Below are 16,746 nucleotides of genomic sequence, written 5' to 3' on the forward strand. Positions count from 1 at the left end.
AGGTATACAAGCGTATGTGAACAGACAGCACATATGTGTGCCTGTTAACATGGTATAGTAGTTGTGGCTTGTTTCCTCTTCCCAATTTATAACAAGAACAAGTAATGCTTACCCTCTGCTCATCAAATAACGGGCTGCAGGACTATTTCTTGCTATATTCCCAGCTGGAGATATGTGGTCAGTTGTCACAGAATCCCCAAAACTCAACAGGACATAAGCGTCTTCTATTGTTTTCGGGGTCTGAAGAGCCAAAGTCTATACCATCATAAATACAAACAAAATCATTGAAATATGACACTGAATTCCTTTACCTTTCTCAAAAGTGCAAATTGCAAAATGAAGTCTTCCTTTTCATACAAATTAAAAGAAAGAAAAAACCCAACACTATTAAAAATGTTTACATTCTTGAACAAAATATGATGTCCTGTCTGTCAGCAAGTTCATGCATGAAGAAAACAGATGAGGCAAAAAAATTAGCTGAAGCTTCCTGTGGTACATGCATGAACACAGACAAAAAAACAGGATTCCTAGACTTCTGCATGCATTGAAATCTGCATTTCCTTTAAATGGTACTAAACACTGAACTATTTGGTGCAAAATGTGGGCAGGCAGAATTGTGGGTTTCTTTTCCTGTCCTTTTCCCTCGCTTGCATGTTGAAGAGTATTTCAGCTTAAAAGGAGACTTTTCAAAAGCCCTGAAGTGACAGGGAATCCTTACAATTTTTAGATTCACTCATGCCTTTGTATTAAAATGAATACAATAGTGTAATTCTAACATTTGAAAACCAAGGCCTCAATAGGCTATGATGGATGCTCCCAGGCCCCTTGAAGTGGCTTTGCTTCACCTTTAACATTAGTCAAGGTCACTACACACTTTGGCTTGATTCAAAGGGAAAGCATGCACATACCAGACCATCAAAGAAAGGTGGAGACTTGATGTAAGTTGACTTGGGATTCCAAGTATACAGTTTATCTGAAGGAGCATCTAAGGCATTCCAAGATTCATTTACTGTCTGAAAAACACACAAAAACATCCTACTGATTTCTAAGTTTTCAGAAGCAACAGAATTACTTCAGAATCCAGGTAAAATTACAAATTTGACGTCAGCAAAAGCCTTGTGTATTTCTTAGAGCATTTCAGGAAATTCTTACGACAATATACCTTATGTTTGAGGTGGGTTTTCTTTAATGATTCTATCTATTAAATGAGTTAGGAAAATCCTCAATTTGTTGCAATAGAAGAGCTGCTTATCCAGTTTTCCAACAATAACCTGTATTTTGTATACAGAGAACACTTTATAACCCTCAGGTGTATCTATCAGTAATCTTAAGAAGCTTTCCTAACATGAAACAAAATATTCTTAAGGTTTACAACACCTGAGAAAGGCTTGCAGGAAAACATTACCAAGTACAAGTTTTCTTCTGATGTGAATGCTATTAAGTCCTGTAAATGAATTTTATGTCAGCTGAAAAAAAACAAACTTCTGTGAAGCTGGAATATCTCACTTTCTAATATCAGCCTGGGATGACTGTTTAAAACACATCATCCATATGTTACATTAAAAAAAAATCATCAAGGAGCAATTTTCAGGACACAACTGTCTGTGAGAACCAATTAATTAACCAGAAGCCATTGAAAAAAAAAAAAAGCCTCATTTGAATACTTGTCTGAACAGGACCGACAGCAATAGAAGGAAAAGATTCATTTCATTATCAAGACCAGCTTATTTAACACCTTCAGAATAGCACAGTACATCAATCAAACTACTACCCAGGGGATTAACTCACTTCTATTTTTTGGTAGACCTCCTTGAACATCCCAGGAATAACAAATTGATGCTCAACAACCTGAATCTCATTTCTTGTTGGCCAGATATCTTTCAGGAAAATCTTCTTCCCTGAAGCATTTATTCCTGTAGAAGATGGTATTGTTATGTTTGTTGCAAAAATTTTCTATTAAGAAAGAAAGAAAAAGTTTATCATGGTGTCCTTTAGCTATGTGCTCCGTCTAACCTTGTCAACACTCATGAGACACACTTCATTTTGCTTACAAGGGTCTGACAGGAGCAGGCCTCATAAACTTGATAATGCCTGTACATATGCCTTCTTTTGTGATTTGCAATGGCCTCCCAGAATAATTTATACAACAATTTAAGTTGGGAAGGATCTTTGAGGGTTGTCTAGATGAACTACCTGCTCAAAGAAAGTCTTCTAAGTCAGGTTGCTCATGAGATACTGTCACCCAGATATAACCAGAAAAATGCCCTTGTGGAATGAGAATACTGGTCAGGCTTGGCTTCCCCCTTTCTCCGTCATATAGACTCCTTGTTGCTCTGTTTCTTACCAATCACATGCTTTGTATCCCAGAGGTACTCAGCTATCTGAAGCATCTCCCTAAGACAAATGTTTCTGAAGAGCTTAATTCCAACTTTAGTTTATAAGCTGTGAAAAGAAGCATCCTGACACTGTCTTACCCAAAGGCTCTTTCTCAAAGTCAATCCGGATAGTCCCTGCAATTGCATAGGCTATTACCAGTGGTGGGGAGGCTAGGTAGTTAGCACGGGTGTTAGGATGGACACGTCCTTCGAAATTCCTATTGCCAGACAACACACCCACTGCTACAAGGTCTCCCTGTAAGAGAAAGTTTGAAACAAAAGTAGCTGAGGTGCTTGCAGACTCCACACACCCAGCAGGTCTGCAGAGCTGCACTGTGCTGCAACATCAATGACTGGACAGTCACACAACTGTCTTCTTTCAAAAAATCCCAAAGCATTTCCCACAGACAAGAGAATATAGACTTCTCAGCACACAGCTGAGAAGAGTTAGTGCACAGTATAACACAGCTCAGAACAGCACACAACAGAGAACAGCTTACGTAAATAAGCTGCACAGGAAAAACTGCATACCTGTGTAATGGCCGCAACAACAGACTCTGGTAGGGGTCCACTATTGCCAATACATGTCATACATCCATAACCCACAACATCAAACCTAGACAGAGCACAAAAATCATCAGTGAACAAAAAGCTATTTTGGAGCCCTTAGCAGTTGGCTAGGGTTACTTTCAGAAGATGTACTGTTTTAACAAATTAATTGCTGCCAAAACCAGCATTTTTGAGAATGCTCAATTCTTATCATTGCAGAGACTGTCCATGCACACAGAATGAAGTTTGGGGAAATGTGTTATCAAGCAAGATGAACAACAATAGTCATTTATGTTGTTTTAAAACCATTAGTCTTGAAAAACAACCCATTTCCTGCTTAATAACACGAGTCTTCAAGAAGCTACAGCAGGCAACAGGCCTTCTCTCTCACTGGTACAAAGTCGGCCAGCACAACAGCAATGTGTGAACTCATGCAGGATCGTGCAGTTGGTTACCTGTCATATCTTTTAAGCTGTACAGAGAAATATTGCATCTATTGCATCACTTGTTGTCAATGCTTTTAGTTAAGCAGCCATAGGACAACAGTAAGAAAAGCACTCTTACCCTAGTTGGGAAAGGTAACTCATAACTCCACTCTCCCTCAGATAGTATGTGACAACCCCGCTTCCTGGGGACAGGCTAGTTTTAATGTATGGCTTCACTGTCAAACCAGCTTCAACAGCTTTCTTAGCAAGCAATCCTGAAAAATGCAAAGGATAGTTGCAGTTTGTCCTGGAAATGGGACAGGATTAACACGTTAACAGAAGTATCGCTAAATAACTGGAAAACAAAAAGGGCTCCATTTCCAGCAATTAAATGGTACAGTGAGCCAACAGCACTAGTCGCAGAATAATGAGCTAGAACTCAGGTGCTCTGTTGAACTGTAGATGCAGTCTGCAATTTCTGCTCCACTGGAAAGTTGCTGGAAGTTCCATTCAACAAGATGCACTCCCACTGGGGCAGCACATAGACATTCAAAACTCAGAACACCATTTGTAAGACAAGTGTCTCACAAAAAATGCAATTAAGAATTGTTAACTTCCCACTCATGGTGGTCTAGTGACCCAGTGCTGAAATAACTGCCAACACATGACTTGCTGCCCTCAGAAGCAGATGGCTGTAAGAGCACCAACTCCGGCCCTTGCCACAAACAAGCTATCTCACAATCTACAGCTTGTTGCAGGAGTGCTGTTTTACCACTTCTAGATTTGTTACACGCATAGATATGTTTTAGTGGAGCATATGTGTTACCAGAAACACATTTATCCTGAGTTTCTTCCTTTTAAATAAATTGTCCATACACAGACGAATGTTCAGAAAACAAGCCCCCTCCAGCGCTTTCCCAGGATGGACACAGAAGAAGCAGCAGCTATGCAAACTATGCAAAACTTCACATTCCCATGCCTCATTCTCTCTCTCTCACACATCCACTTACATAAGAAAACATACATCAGCTGTGCTTTGATCCAACATGATCTCCAACAGGAAAATGTCATCAAACTGTTTTGTCTTTGCCAGCTGTTTGGCAGCTCTGTTAGACATGACCCAGAGACCTCTGCTTCTAAGTGTTGTGTGAAAAGGCCTACAGATAGATTTGGAGGCCTACAGGTAGGTACATGAATTTAAAAAAGCAGTCCTATGCCTGAAGTTGCTGAGGCTTCTTAGCTGCCAGAGGAAGCTGCGGAAACTGGAGCTCTTGGATACTTTTGAAAATGTGACCATGAACAAATTATCATCCTAGGACCCAAAAGCCTGGCACCCTGTGTGAAAGTGTTGGCTTCTGTTTTCCTGCCAATACCAGTTCTGAAAAGAATGCAAAGTCAAACTCTAAAAACTGGCAAGGAAATGCCAGAACTTAGGTTGCTTTGAGCAACCTTAATCCAACACCTTTGCAAAGTCAGATTAGGCTGTCAACACTACTACAGCATACACTGACTATCCTCACAGACGCACAGCCCCTGCACATCATTTAGTGCACAGGATATACAGTGGTAGTTTGAAACAACTACTCATATTTTGGATTTCTTTTAGCTTACTTAGTATGGGAGCACTATATGTTTTAATCACTTTCATTTCAAACCCTATAATGAAAGCCAAATTATCATGTTTCTTGCGGGTATCTCAGAGGTTCTCAGCACTGTAGTGTACAGTTACTGGAGACTGACAGAATTACTTTTACCTCCTTGTTGAGGTCAAAGCTTAAGTCCCACTGTAGGGAAAGGTAGTAAAGTTAAGAGTACCCACTAAATCTGAGTGCATACGCTGAGATCCTTAGGACTATGTTCTTCAGGCTGCTGTGCATTAAGTAGCAGTGAATGTATTCAAAGTACCAACTTCACTTGTATCTGCAGAGCATTCTGCACTTTAAATTCATATAGCTATTAAGCCAAGCAGACTGAAAGATCAGCATCCCCACTGCCACAGAGTGGGTTAAAAATGCATGCCGATAAGTCTGGGAGCCAAACACTTGAGGAAACTATATCCTAAGCAGGTGGCACAAATGACAGATACACCTACCTAGAACTAAGGGAACAGGACAGAGCAAAGATTATTTGCCTGGAAGAAACCTACTTCTTGATCCTTGGAAGAAAGAAATAGAGCTCTATTTCTGTAATCATGATCAGGATGGACCCGAGGAAAGAAGTATGCTTATTTGGCTGTCCTGTCAAGGGCAAGTGAATTGGGAGATTTTGTTTAATTCTGTTCCTCTCAAAGGGGTAAGAAACAGAGCACACCTCTCCTCAGCTTCCCTTTCCACCCCACATCCTGGTTTGTGATGGACTTTGTCCCTGTTGCTAGGAATTAAAAGAGCTTTTGTGCCTGGGAAGGGGGTGAGCTGCCGGTACTGTAGAGTACCAAAAGAAAGATGCTTTCTTTTGAAAGCCCAAGAACAGGTGACAAATATCACATCAACAAGCTAAATGCAAAGTGATTGTTGACAGAGCTGTCCACAAGACAAGATCCTCCCAGCACCATGTAGGAACAAAGGAGACAAATTATGTGACTTCAACCTGTAAATAATTGTCTCTAGTCAAGGGCCCTTGCATTGCCCATTGTACATCCCTTCCAACCTTTGTAGAAAATAAGCCTGCATCCTACAAACAGCCTGACAGACTAGCAAGCCCTAATGCAGTGACGATCTTACAGTGACAGATAACATCTACGTATATGTTTGCAGAGGAGAGAAAGATGTGAGCATGTAGCCAAGTACCTGGGAAAGAGGGCTGAACTGGTCTAGTATGGACTGAACCCTTTGAGCTGACTCTCTTTGTGCATATTTTGTTACCAGAAGCACACATTTGGAATGAGAAATTTTCTGCCCAGACTAGCCAGGTTAAAAATGAACCTACTTCCTGCCCTGAAATTTAACATAAGCAACTCAGACTGTTTTGTAGCGTTTGAATGGTGATAAGCAAGAAAGTGGGGGATAAAAAGCCCACCCCTGACCACTTCTTGCATGCAGTTAAGATGTAAAGGACAAGGCTCCGAAAGATGGCAACCCCCAAGAACACAATTTTCCTCCTGTACTCACCCCCCACATGCCCTCAGACTCTTGCTGTAACAACTCAATACACTTCTAGCTAAGTGTGTGTTTTGTACTCTGCTGCCAGATCAGAGCACCTTCAGACTTAAACCCATAGACCGTTCTTCACTGTCCCTCTTCTTGTGGCTCTGACTTTCGATAGCTCCTTTTCAGCTCTATATAACAGCTTCTGTGCACTTGAACAAATGTCAGAGGTGCTGGTTAATTCAGTTCCAGCTTGCCCTGTAAAGAAGACAGTGCAGGAAAAATCCATTTTCTTCAACCCACGTTTCTAGCTGCCATTTCCAGAATTCCTTCTGCTACTTAGGGACTAAGTGCAGTTTTAGCACTCCAAATGACAAAAACAGCACCGTGCATGTAGAATTACATCAGTGTTGTATTTGTCTTTAGGACACACAGCCAGAGCTACAGAAAAACTACTGCACATTAAGCAAATAAACTTACCTGCTCCCAACATAACTGAGGGGTTACTGGTGTTTGTACAGCTTGTAATGGCAGCAATCACTACTGAACCATGAGCAAGCTCGAAGTCACAGCCCTCAAAATTAAATTTGACTACGGTGTTGTGTCTGTCTTGGGCAATTTGGAATCCCTTGAATCCTTGCTGTAAGACAAGAAAGTAAGAATCAAAAGGATGTCGTTAATATAAATATTTTTAGTGGAAATTGGTATGGGCTGGGTATTTCATGAATGAGAAGCATCTGTCAGTCATATCCATGCTTGCACTTTTACATCTGATAGTGAAGGCTTGCATCACTGATTAGTCAAAGTGGTGGACAAAAATTATTTTTCTGGGGTCTATCCTATTCTCTGTTTACTGGTAAAAGAGGCAGCCTTTGCAGTAAAATGTATTTGTGTTTTCTTTCTGCATGAATATATCCTTCTTCAGACTGCTCAGATGCTTCTTACTCCCATATGCTCCAGATTCCTGATCACATACAGTCTTGTTACACAATCTAGTCCTGAGATTTTAGCTGTAACACATAAGATTTTTAAGCCATGAATATCAATGAAACAGCTCAAACTTATACTAAGAGTTGACTTGAGAGGCAAAAGCCTGATAGTTGAAAAAAAAAAACATCAAAGAGCAAGAAGGCACTGTTCACACCATGAAAAATTACGCTTAGAGATCTGAAAGCATAAGGTCATTTAACAGAGCTTGGAATATGTAACAAAACAATAATTATTGGGAATTGCGGTAGTTTAAGTTTCTTGATTTACATCACTAGAATTCTGTACTGCCTTTAACAAGGGTGGTCACCGTATCAGATAAGGATTCAAACTGATTTTGGGAACTTAAGTGTCTGGGCATATTAAAATTAAAGTCTTGCTCTTCTTTCAATGACCATTTTTGACTGGATGATGTACAGAATATGTCTTTTTTCTTTCTGTCTTTACCACCACCAACAAAGAGTCACAGAGACACGTGCAGTTCTGATCTGCTGAATAGATTCAGCACTGAATGAGAAACTACGTTGTGGAGCTCAGGGCCTAACTGGCTTGGAAAGCTGAAGAGCTGCGTAGTTAGCACAGAGCTCAGTGCAGTAGCTACTTGGTCCACTCTACTAACACCACCCATCGTGGCTAGTTCAGAAATCCCTAGTGTATGTTGAAACTGTGTTAGGCCTAAGACTGATCTAAAATCAGAAGGAACTACTACTTCAACAGGACATGAATACCTTCATGTGAGAGAAGTATCGCCCCAATTTTAAACCACCCATTTGGGTGGTCATCTTCTAAACTGCATTCAAACATCCTCATCTACTTTTCAATAGGCAAACAAACAACACACAAATTAACCCGAGAATGTAGTTCCTGAACACCAAACAACTTCTAGAAGCATGCATTAGTTTGTATGCCCAAATGTTCCTAGACCCTACCTTGGCTCCCAGACAAGTCTCAAAGTCCTTCTTCATATCTGACACAGCAACTTTGTCCTGAGGTCTTTTTGGTCCACTGCAGCAAGGCACAACAGTATGGAGATCCAACTCAACAACCTATTCAGTAAGAGAAACAGAGAGTGGTTCAGCACTGCATGACCAGCTGAAGCCAGTTAAGCCACAGGTATGCTTACTCCTGCTGTTGAACCAAGGCTAAGTCTGCACATCTTTATGTTTGTTTGCAGAAATTATCAAAGACATACAAGAAGGAAAAGAGCAGAAGAAAAGGAACAGGTCTAGTTTTAGACCCTACCAGCTCCCAGGTATGGCTCTCAAAAGCATCCCCGATATTGAAAACTCAATGTGTGACTAAAGCATCTAAACAATATAGATGATTTTGAGAATTATGTCCTTTCACATGCTAGCAGCAGGGTGCTTCTCAGAAAACAATGATGTGAAGAAATCCTGGTACTGGCATAAACCAAAGCAAGACTATTTATCTTGGCCTTAGGGAAAAGTTCAGTCTATTATGAAACAGAGATTATCATATTTTCCTGCTCCTCACCCATGTTTCAACTTTGATTTTATAGTGTGCTGCATCTTTCCATATTTACTAAGGTTTTTGAATAATCATGCAAATCTGAACATAAGTTACAAGATAAATTCTTACTGTAGAGAAAACCAGGAGTATTCTTGAGTTTCCTGAACACAGAGTAAGACCTTGATTTTCTTGCATAGAAAATGGCTTGTGTGGTCTGCGGTTACCACACAGAGCTTCTAAGTGTCCCAATTCATACAGTAAAAGAAGTTGCTGAACAGAACAAGGGTAAAACTGGGACAAGGCTTACACAGAAAACATCCACAATATCTTCATAGCTGTGTTTGAGTCTGGACTGGACTTCTCAAAACCACATGGATCAAATTGCAGAATCTGCACCAGTTAGAGCTCAACTGAGAGCCAATCTATACCTACGCCCAAGTTTTCACACCTGGAGAGCCAGCTGACTTATTCCACTAGGCCCTAAGTTAAGACAGCTGTGTGGACTAAGCCAAAGGATAAGGAATCTGCTGACTATTTCTTAGTTTCTGTGAAAAAACAGACAACTGTCACATTAAAATAGGGCAGGGCGTAAAGCAAGGAGCCAGAAAACAGAGTAGTTTCTAACCTGTGTGAAGTCCGGATCCTGAGAGGAGTTCTTGAAATCTCTTAGCATTCCCACAGCCTCAAGATACTTTTTTGTGCACATAACTTTCTCTTTATCACGGCCTAAGGTGAAAGCCAGATACAGCAAAAACAAAATGCAAACAAAACTGAGGAACTACCATGTCACAGAAAAAGGAAAAAAAACCCCATGTAACAGGCTACTTCACTGTTCACACTGTACATTGCACTACAACACCCTTCAGCACAAATATTAGAGACTCACTAAAAACAAAGCGATTGAGCAGACTTGGTGGCTTTTGGACAACAAAAACTTAGGTTCCTGCTTCTGTCATCTGGACAAGCTAGGTTCAGGCAGGGCTAAGCAGGCAGTTGGCTGTGAAACAGTCTAAACCTTGGCTCTTCCTAAACATGGAGACTAAGAGCCACACACAGCCTGACTAAGCAAGTATGGACAAAAAAGCACTCAAGCTCAGAAGGCTCCACCTGATTCAACCCCATTGCTGACTACACCATATAGACCCGTAGTCCTTCATTTCAATTACACCTTTAACTCATGGTCTCCTCTTACACTCACCAGTTTGTATCAGGTACCCAATGCTAATATCATCCACTGGGAAGTAGGCAGCTGTTGCTCCATACTCTGGACACATATTGGCAATGGTGGCTCGGTCAGCAATTGACAGCTGGGCTACACCTGGACCAAAAAACTCCACGAATTTACCCACGACTCCAACTTGACGAAGGTGCTGTTATAAAAATACAGTGCCTGTGTCATTGCTAAGTGTCAAATGTATGTTATAAAATCCAGCTTTAGACTTCAGAGAAACCTTTCAGAAGGTTTCTATAGCCCCTTGAAACCAGGAAGCTTTGGTAAACTAAATCACAAAGATGAGGACACAGATATAAGGGATGTATTCCTTCTAAACTTCCTCTTCCACTCATTTAAACTAGAGCCTATCTTAGAACAACTGTATTTTTCTCAACCTGACGTTCTAAAGAGAGGAGAACAGTGTGGGGTCTTTAGCCAGCAAACCCGGGAAGATGGGGAAACAGGAAGAACCAACTGCACAAGTATGTGAATGAAACTGTAAATAACTGAACACACACAACATCTGGATGAACTCATAAAAACCATTGTCTTTCTCCATGTGGAGGTTCTCTCTAGAGACAGCATCCCATTATGAACATGTGTACCAGTTTTCTGACCTCCGACGACATTAATGCTGACCCAGTAATACTCTTAATTCAGCCACAATCCACAGAGTGAATAAATATATTACGAACATATGACATGTGAGCCAAACCTGCAGATCAAAGAAATCAGACTGCAGGACTTACTGTTTTCAGATTTTATATTGCCTTATTTTAAGTGGGGACTTCAAAAAAGAAAGTAATCTGTTTCTTTTGAGGCAGGAGAGAAAAAAAAGATCCTTTTACAAGCACTGCTGTTCCAAAACAGGTCTGCACATGAGGATTGGAACAGGCCATGAGATACCAGCTCTCCGTTCTGTTTTGTCTGGCTTCTGGGAAACAGATTTGCCTAGCAAATTTGCAGTTGTCCTTGGGCAGCTGATTCCAACCCACAAAGACCAACAAAGCTTAAAAAAGGTCCAAAATGACTACATGGAAGCACACACAGGGCTCCTAAGCATGCAGTACAGTGGCTCTGTCCTACAGAATATGCGTAGCTTCCAGCACTAATGGCAAAACAGCAGACATGTTCATTACCTTGGTAATGGTGAGCACAATGTCCGTGGATGTTACCAGAGGCTGAGGGTTTCCTAGCAGCTTATAGCCAACCACCTCAGGAAGCACCATGCTGATTGGCTGACCCAACATCACTGCTTCTGCTTCAATGCCACCGACACCTGTATGCAATAGGAGTATACAACCCAACTATTCACAGAGAGAGTAACGTGTCAGAGAGAAACCCATGAAGTACAATTGACTGATGACTACTTGATTTAAGGTGTGAAAGGGGAGAGAAGGCAGACAGCCAGAGAGCTTAGCCTTCTGCTAAGAAGCATTTATCTTGCTTCAGTTTCTGCAATGTTGGGCTTTTTAATTTCTTTCCATTTCATACTTTCATCCTTGTTCCTTAGCCTAATGGGGAATATTAGGGATATTAGGTAAATCTAAGTAACTTACTCTGAGGAAGCATGACTTTTACAATAACAGATGTAAAAGTTTTATTTAATGACTTAAACATGCAATGCATAAACAAAGAACGACTGACATGGCATTGAACATGGTGTGCTGTGAGTGAAATGCATGCAGACCATGACTATTGGTCACCAAAATCTTAAAAGTTATTTTGAAGGAAGGATTGTTAGAGTCAAGAGTATAGACTGTTCTAAAGAATACTGTGGTGGGTTGACCCTAGCTGGACATCAGGTGCCTACCAAGGCTGCTCTATCACTCCCCCGCTGAGCTGGACAGGGGAGAGAAAATATAACAAAAAGCTCACGAGTCGAGATAAGGCCAGGGAGAGATCACTCGCCAATTACCATCACGGACAAAACAGACTTGACTTGGGGAAAATTAATTTAATTTATTACCAATCAAATTGGAGTAGGATAATGAGAAATAAAACCAAATCTTAGAACACCTTCCCCCACACCTCTCCCTTCTTCCCAGCTCAACTCCACTCCTGATTTTCTTTACCTCCTCCCCCATAGTGGCACAGGAGGACAGGGAATGGAGGTTGCGGTCAGTTCGTCACACGTTGTCTCTGCCGATCCCTCCTGCTCAGCGGCAAGACTCCTCACACTCCTGCTCCAGCGTGGGGTCCCTCCCACAGGAGACAGTCCTCCATGAACTTCTCCAACCTGAGTCCTTCCCACAGGCTGCAGTTCTTCATTAACTGCTGCAGCATGGGTCCCTTCCAAGGGCTGCAGTCCTTCAGGAACAGACTGCTCAAGCATGGATACCCCATGGGGTCACAAGTCCTGCCAGAAAACCTGCTCCAGCATGGGCTCCTCTCTCCACAGGTCCTGCCAGGAGCCTGCTCCAGCGCAGGCTTCCCATGGGTTGCAGCTGGATATCTGCTCCCCCGTGGACCTCCACGGGCTGCAGGGGGACAGCCTGCATCACCATGGTCTTCCCCACAGGCTGCAGGGGATTCTCTGCTCTGGTGCCTGAAGCACCTCCTCCCCCTCCTTCTTCATAGATAGAATCAGCATGGTTTGGGTTGGAAGACACCTTAAAGATCATCTAGTTCCAACACCCCTGCCATGGGCAGGGACACATTCCACTAGACCACATTGCTCAAAGCCCCATCCAACCTGACTTCGAACACTTCCAGGGATGGGGCATCCACAACCTCTCTGGGAAACCTGTTCCAGTGCCTCACCACCCTCACAGTGAAGAACTTCTACCTTACATCTAATCTAAATCTCCCCTCTTTCAGTTTAAAGCCACTACCCCTTGTCCTATCACTACATGCCCTTGTAAGAAGTTCCTCTTCATCTTTATTTAATCCTGAGAGCTTATGGGTCAGGATTAAAGGGAGAGCAGGGACAGGTGACATTATAGTGGGGGTCTGCTACAGGCCACCCAACCAGGAAGACCAAGCAGATGAGGCCCTCTATAGACAGATAGGAGAAGCCTCACATTCACAAGCTCTGGTCTTCATGGGGGACTTCAATCACCCCAATACCTGTTGGAGGGACAACACAGCAGGGCATAAGCAATCCAGGAGGTTCTTGGAATGCATTGATGACAACTTCCTTCTCCAAGTGATAGAGAAGCCAATGAGGAGAGGTGCTATGCTGACCTTTTCACTGAATTTGGTGTCTGCAGAGCTGTTTCTCTCACATATTCTCGATACTCTCCCTGGCTGCAGTTTCTGTTCCACAGCAACTTTTTTTTCCCTTCTTAAATCTGTTATCCCTCAGGCGCTACCACTGACAGTGATGGGCGTGGGCTTGGCCAGCGGCGGGTCTGACTTGGAGCCGGCTGGCATTGGCTCTGTTGGACATAGAGGAAGCTTCTAGCAGCTTCTCACAGAAGCCACCCTGTAGCCACCCTGATACCAAAACCTTGCCACACAAACCCAATACAAACACTAACAGAAAAGCTACTTGTTAAGACAGAAATATCTTCCTTACATCTGTTAAGTTTCAACAGGTCTTGAGCATGTGCAGATAAGAACCTCTGTGTAAGCACACCTTCAGTATTAGAGAAATGCAATTCAAGTGACTACTTCATTTTGCTAATTTAATAATATAAAGTATTAAGATATCATAGTCATATGCAGTCTAAAACCCATGATGTTTACTAGCAATTTGGCATTAGGCAGCAGTTTTACAACTTTTTGCCTGTAGAAAGTCCCTTCTACCTTTTGTTTAGCTTAATTAATAGTGAGCCAAAACAAATTGCCTGTAATAGTTGCTTATGTATGGCAAACCACTACTTGTATCCTTTTTCCCACTTAATCTAATAATGGTTCTGAAAAATGATTTCCAATTTATTTTATGCAAAATGATATACCTATGTTAATTAAAAAGGTAATTCTGTGACAGATCAAATTATGTGACTCCTTTCACTAGGTGTTGAATCATTTTTAAACAGTCAAGTTAGTCGACATGACTGACAGGCTACCACAGACAGGCATGAAGCAAGTTCAGCATTACCAGCCATTAGCAAGAAATGCTGGATCCAAAAACTTGCGCTTTGAGCACGTATGGTATGGACTATGCCCAGCCATACTTTTCAAATCCTGGAGAAAAAAAAAGGCTAAGTTTACAGACACACTCTTCCAAGCAGCAATTGGTGTTGCGACATCATCTAAATGATGGTTCCATGTGGAAGGTGCAACCAAATATAGAATAAAAGAGACATTTCTTATCCCAAAGATGTCATGGTTTAAAATAAAGTGAACTTGTTTACCTTTGTATTCCAAGCCAGCAGGAATTCCTGCAACCTTGACAGAAAGTCTCAATCGACCAATATTGCTATAGTAGTATAGGCAGGGTAGAAAAAACACAATGTGCTACTTCTGTCACATGTGGTATTCAGAACTTGACAAGCATCTTTGTGAACAACTAGCAAATGCTGTTTAAAAACACAGTGTCTTCTGTATTCGTAAGATATCTGTTTCAATAGGGCTCCTATCACCATATCGGAGGAAGATAAAAAGCTCAACTGAAGTTTTTGCTACAATGTGTGGGATGATTGCCAATACTTTCACTTCATACCTACTTATTTAGTCAATAATTCAAACACTGCAGTTTGCCACTACAAGCAAAAAAAAGGAATTATTTGTATTTATTTCTTTAACGAGCATTCTGCAGACTACTGGTATTGAAACATATTTCATAGTGCTGGTTTTGACAATGGCCTCTCTGGCTGTATTTAACTCAGATTTAACTTTCAGCATCTTCAGACTAATAGAGAATTTGCAGTACTTTTTGATAAGGCAACACTTTGAAAGTAGCTAAGTGACTAAGGAACAAATGGATGTTCAGTGATGCTTCAACTCCCTTGCCTTCCCCAATGACTAAGATGTTTCCAGAAGTCTTATTTATGATTTTCCTTGTCTGCTTCCTTGTGATTTAAATGCAGAATTGAAAATATATAAAAGAAAAAACCAAACCCAACAATACATGCACCAGAAATCATCTAAGACTGTTACCAGAACAATGAGCTTAGTTAAAAAGCTTTAAATAACTGTAAAAGACCTTATTAGGTTCCTTGAATTTGGGGTTAGTCTGTGTACTGTGTCTGGCTGGCACAGAAGTAACTTTTCTTTACAGCAGCCCATACAGTGCCATGTTTTAGATTTGTGACCAAACCAGTGTGGATAACTGTTTTGGGTTTGTGTGGCGGGGTTTTTGGTAGCGGGGGTCTTGCCTTAAGCCTTCAAAAGACTGATTAACAAATAAGAAGGCGGTGATAGTTTAAAGAAAAAAAACCTAAAACATGAGAAGTGTGGTATGTTTGCTATTCAGGGATTGTTTAGATTATGTGTACTCAAGGTGAAGCTTATCTAGTTTAAGATTCTACTTACAATAGAGGATGCTTAAACAGTCACAGAGTTGCTAATTAAGGACATACATCCTCCTTCAGCATTGAGAAAGGAGGGGTTGGCAAGAGAAACAAAGAACCTGGTGTCCTCAGATGACACATGCCCATAAAAGGACAAAAGGAGTAGGGGTATTCTTCCCCAAAAGACCACCGAAGACCCCCTGAAGCCCACCAGAGACCCTCGCGCAGGCATAGAAGACTCTGGGATGATTGTTCAAGACAACAACACATTAGGCTTGCTCCACATAATGAATATGCAATAGTTAGGTGTAACATATGTATTAGATAGGCGTGGTGTTTTAACTATATAAGTACGGACTGAAAATCTCAGTAGGTGTGCTCGATTTGTGGAAATCTTCCACCTCGCACCCTAAGCAGAATTAAGCAATGCCTCCTCTTTAAACATACTTTGTGTGTTTCAGTAGTTACTTTCTGATCAGGTAACACCCTGAGGAGGAAGGAGCAGCACAGATAACTGCAACCCCCATTCCCCAGGAGGTGGAGAAAATCGGGAGTGGAGTTGAGCCGGGAGGAGGGATGGGTGGGGGGAATAAAGATTTTGTTTTACTTCTCATTATCCTTGTTTTGATTTGATTTGTAGTACATTAAACTGATTTTGTTTCTTTCCCAAGTTGAGCCTGTCTTTTGCCCATGACCATAAGTGGTGAGTGATCCCTCCCTGTCCTTGTCTTGACCCATAAGCTTTTCTTTATATTTTCTCCTCATCCCACCCGGGCTGGGGGCGGGGGGGGGGGGGGGGGGGGAGTAGTGAGCGAGTGGTGCTTTGTTACCGGCTGGGCTGAAACACGACAATAACACACCAATGTTTTAGCTATTGCTGAGCAGTGCTGACACACGTCAACTGCCCCTCAGCAAATAAGCTGGGGTGGGCAAGACACTAGGAGGGGACAGAGCCAGGACAGCTGACCCAAACTGAACAGAGAGATAGTCCATGCCACATAACTTCATGCTCAGGATTAAAATTGGGATGCGGGGGGAATTTTTCCAAAGTAGCCATTGCCCAGGGACAGGCTGGGCTTTGGTGTGCTGCTGGGAGGTGGTGACTGATTGTCTTTGCATCACTTGCTTTCGTTTCCTTCCCCCCACCCCCTTCACTTATTAAACTGCCTTTGTCTTGACCCATGAGTTTTTTCTTGCATTTCCCTTCCAATTCTCTTCCCTCATCCTGCTGGCAGAATGAGTGAG

At 41.8% G+C, this 16,746-nt stretch overlaps 1 protein-coding gene across 3 annotated transcripts in view; it reads right to left on the reverse strand.

Moving 5' to 3' along the window:
* The window catches only part of ACO1 (aconitase 1), a 38,624-nt gene that overhangs the window by 4,621 nt on the left and 17,257 nt on the right, over positions 1 to 16,746 (reverse strand). For all 3 annotated transcript variants that reach the window (XM_069776201.1, XM_069776203.1, XM_069776202.1), the window contains exons 7-17: positions 11,242 to 11,381; positions 10,088 to 10,259; positions 9,515 to 9,615; positions 8,349 to 8,465; positions 6,913 to 7,072; positions 3,489 to 3,624; positions 2,907 to 2,991; positions 2,475 to 2,631; positions 1,789 to 1,913; positions 909 to 1,013; positions 113 to 255 (exon numbers count right to left, since the gene is read on the reverse strand). In XM_069776201.1, coding sequence (XP_069632302.1) covers positions 113 to 255; positions 909 to 1,013; positions 1,789 to 1,913; positions 2,475 to 2,631; positions 2,907 to 2,991; positions 3,489 to 3,624; positions 6,913 to 7,072; positions 8,349 to 8,465; positions 9,515 to 9,615; positions 10,088 to 10,259; positions 11,242 to 11,381 — 1,441 coding nt within the window. The remainder of the gene's footprint in view (positions 1 to 112; positions 256 to 908; positions 1,014 to 1,788; positions 1,914 to 2,474; positions 2,632 to 2,906; positions 2,992 to 3,488; positions 3,625 to 6,912; positions 7,073 to 8,348; positions 8,466 to 9,514; positions 9,616 to 10,087; positions 10,260 to 11,241; positions 11,382 to 16,746) is intronic.

The sequence above is a fragment of the Haliaeetus albicilla genome, chromosome Z (assembly GCF_947461875.1).
Source record: "Haliaeetus albicilla chromosome Z, bHalAlb1.1, whole genome shotgun sequence".
In the NCBI taxonomy this organism is placed as follows: domain Eukaryota; kingdom Metazoa; phylum Chordata; class Aves; order Accipitriformes; family Accipitridae; genus Haliaeetus; species Haliaeetus albicilla.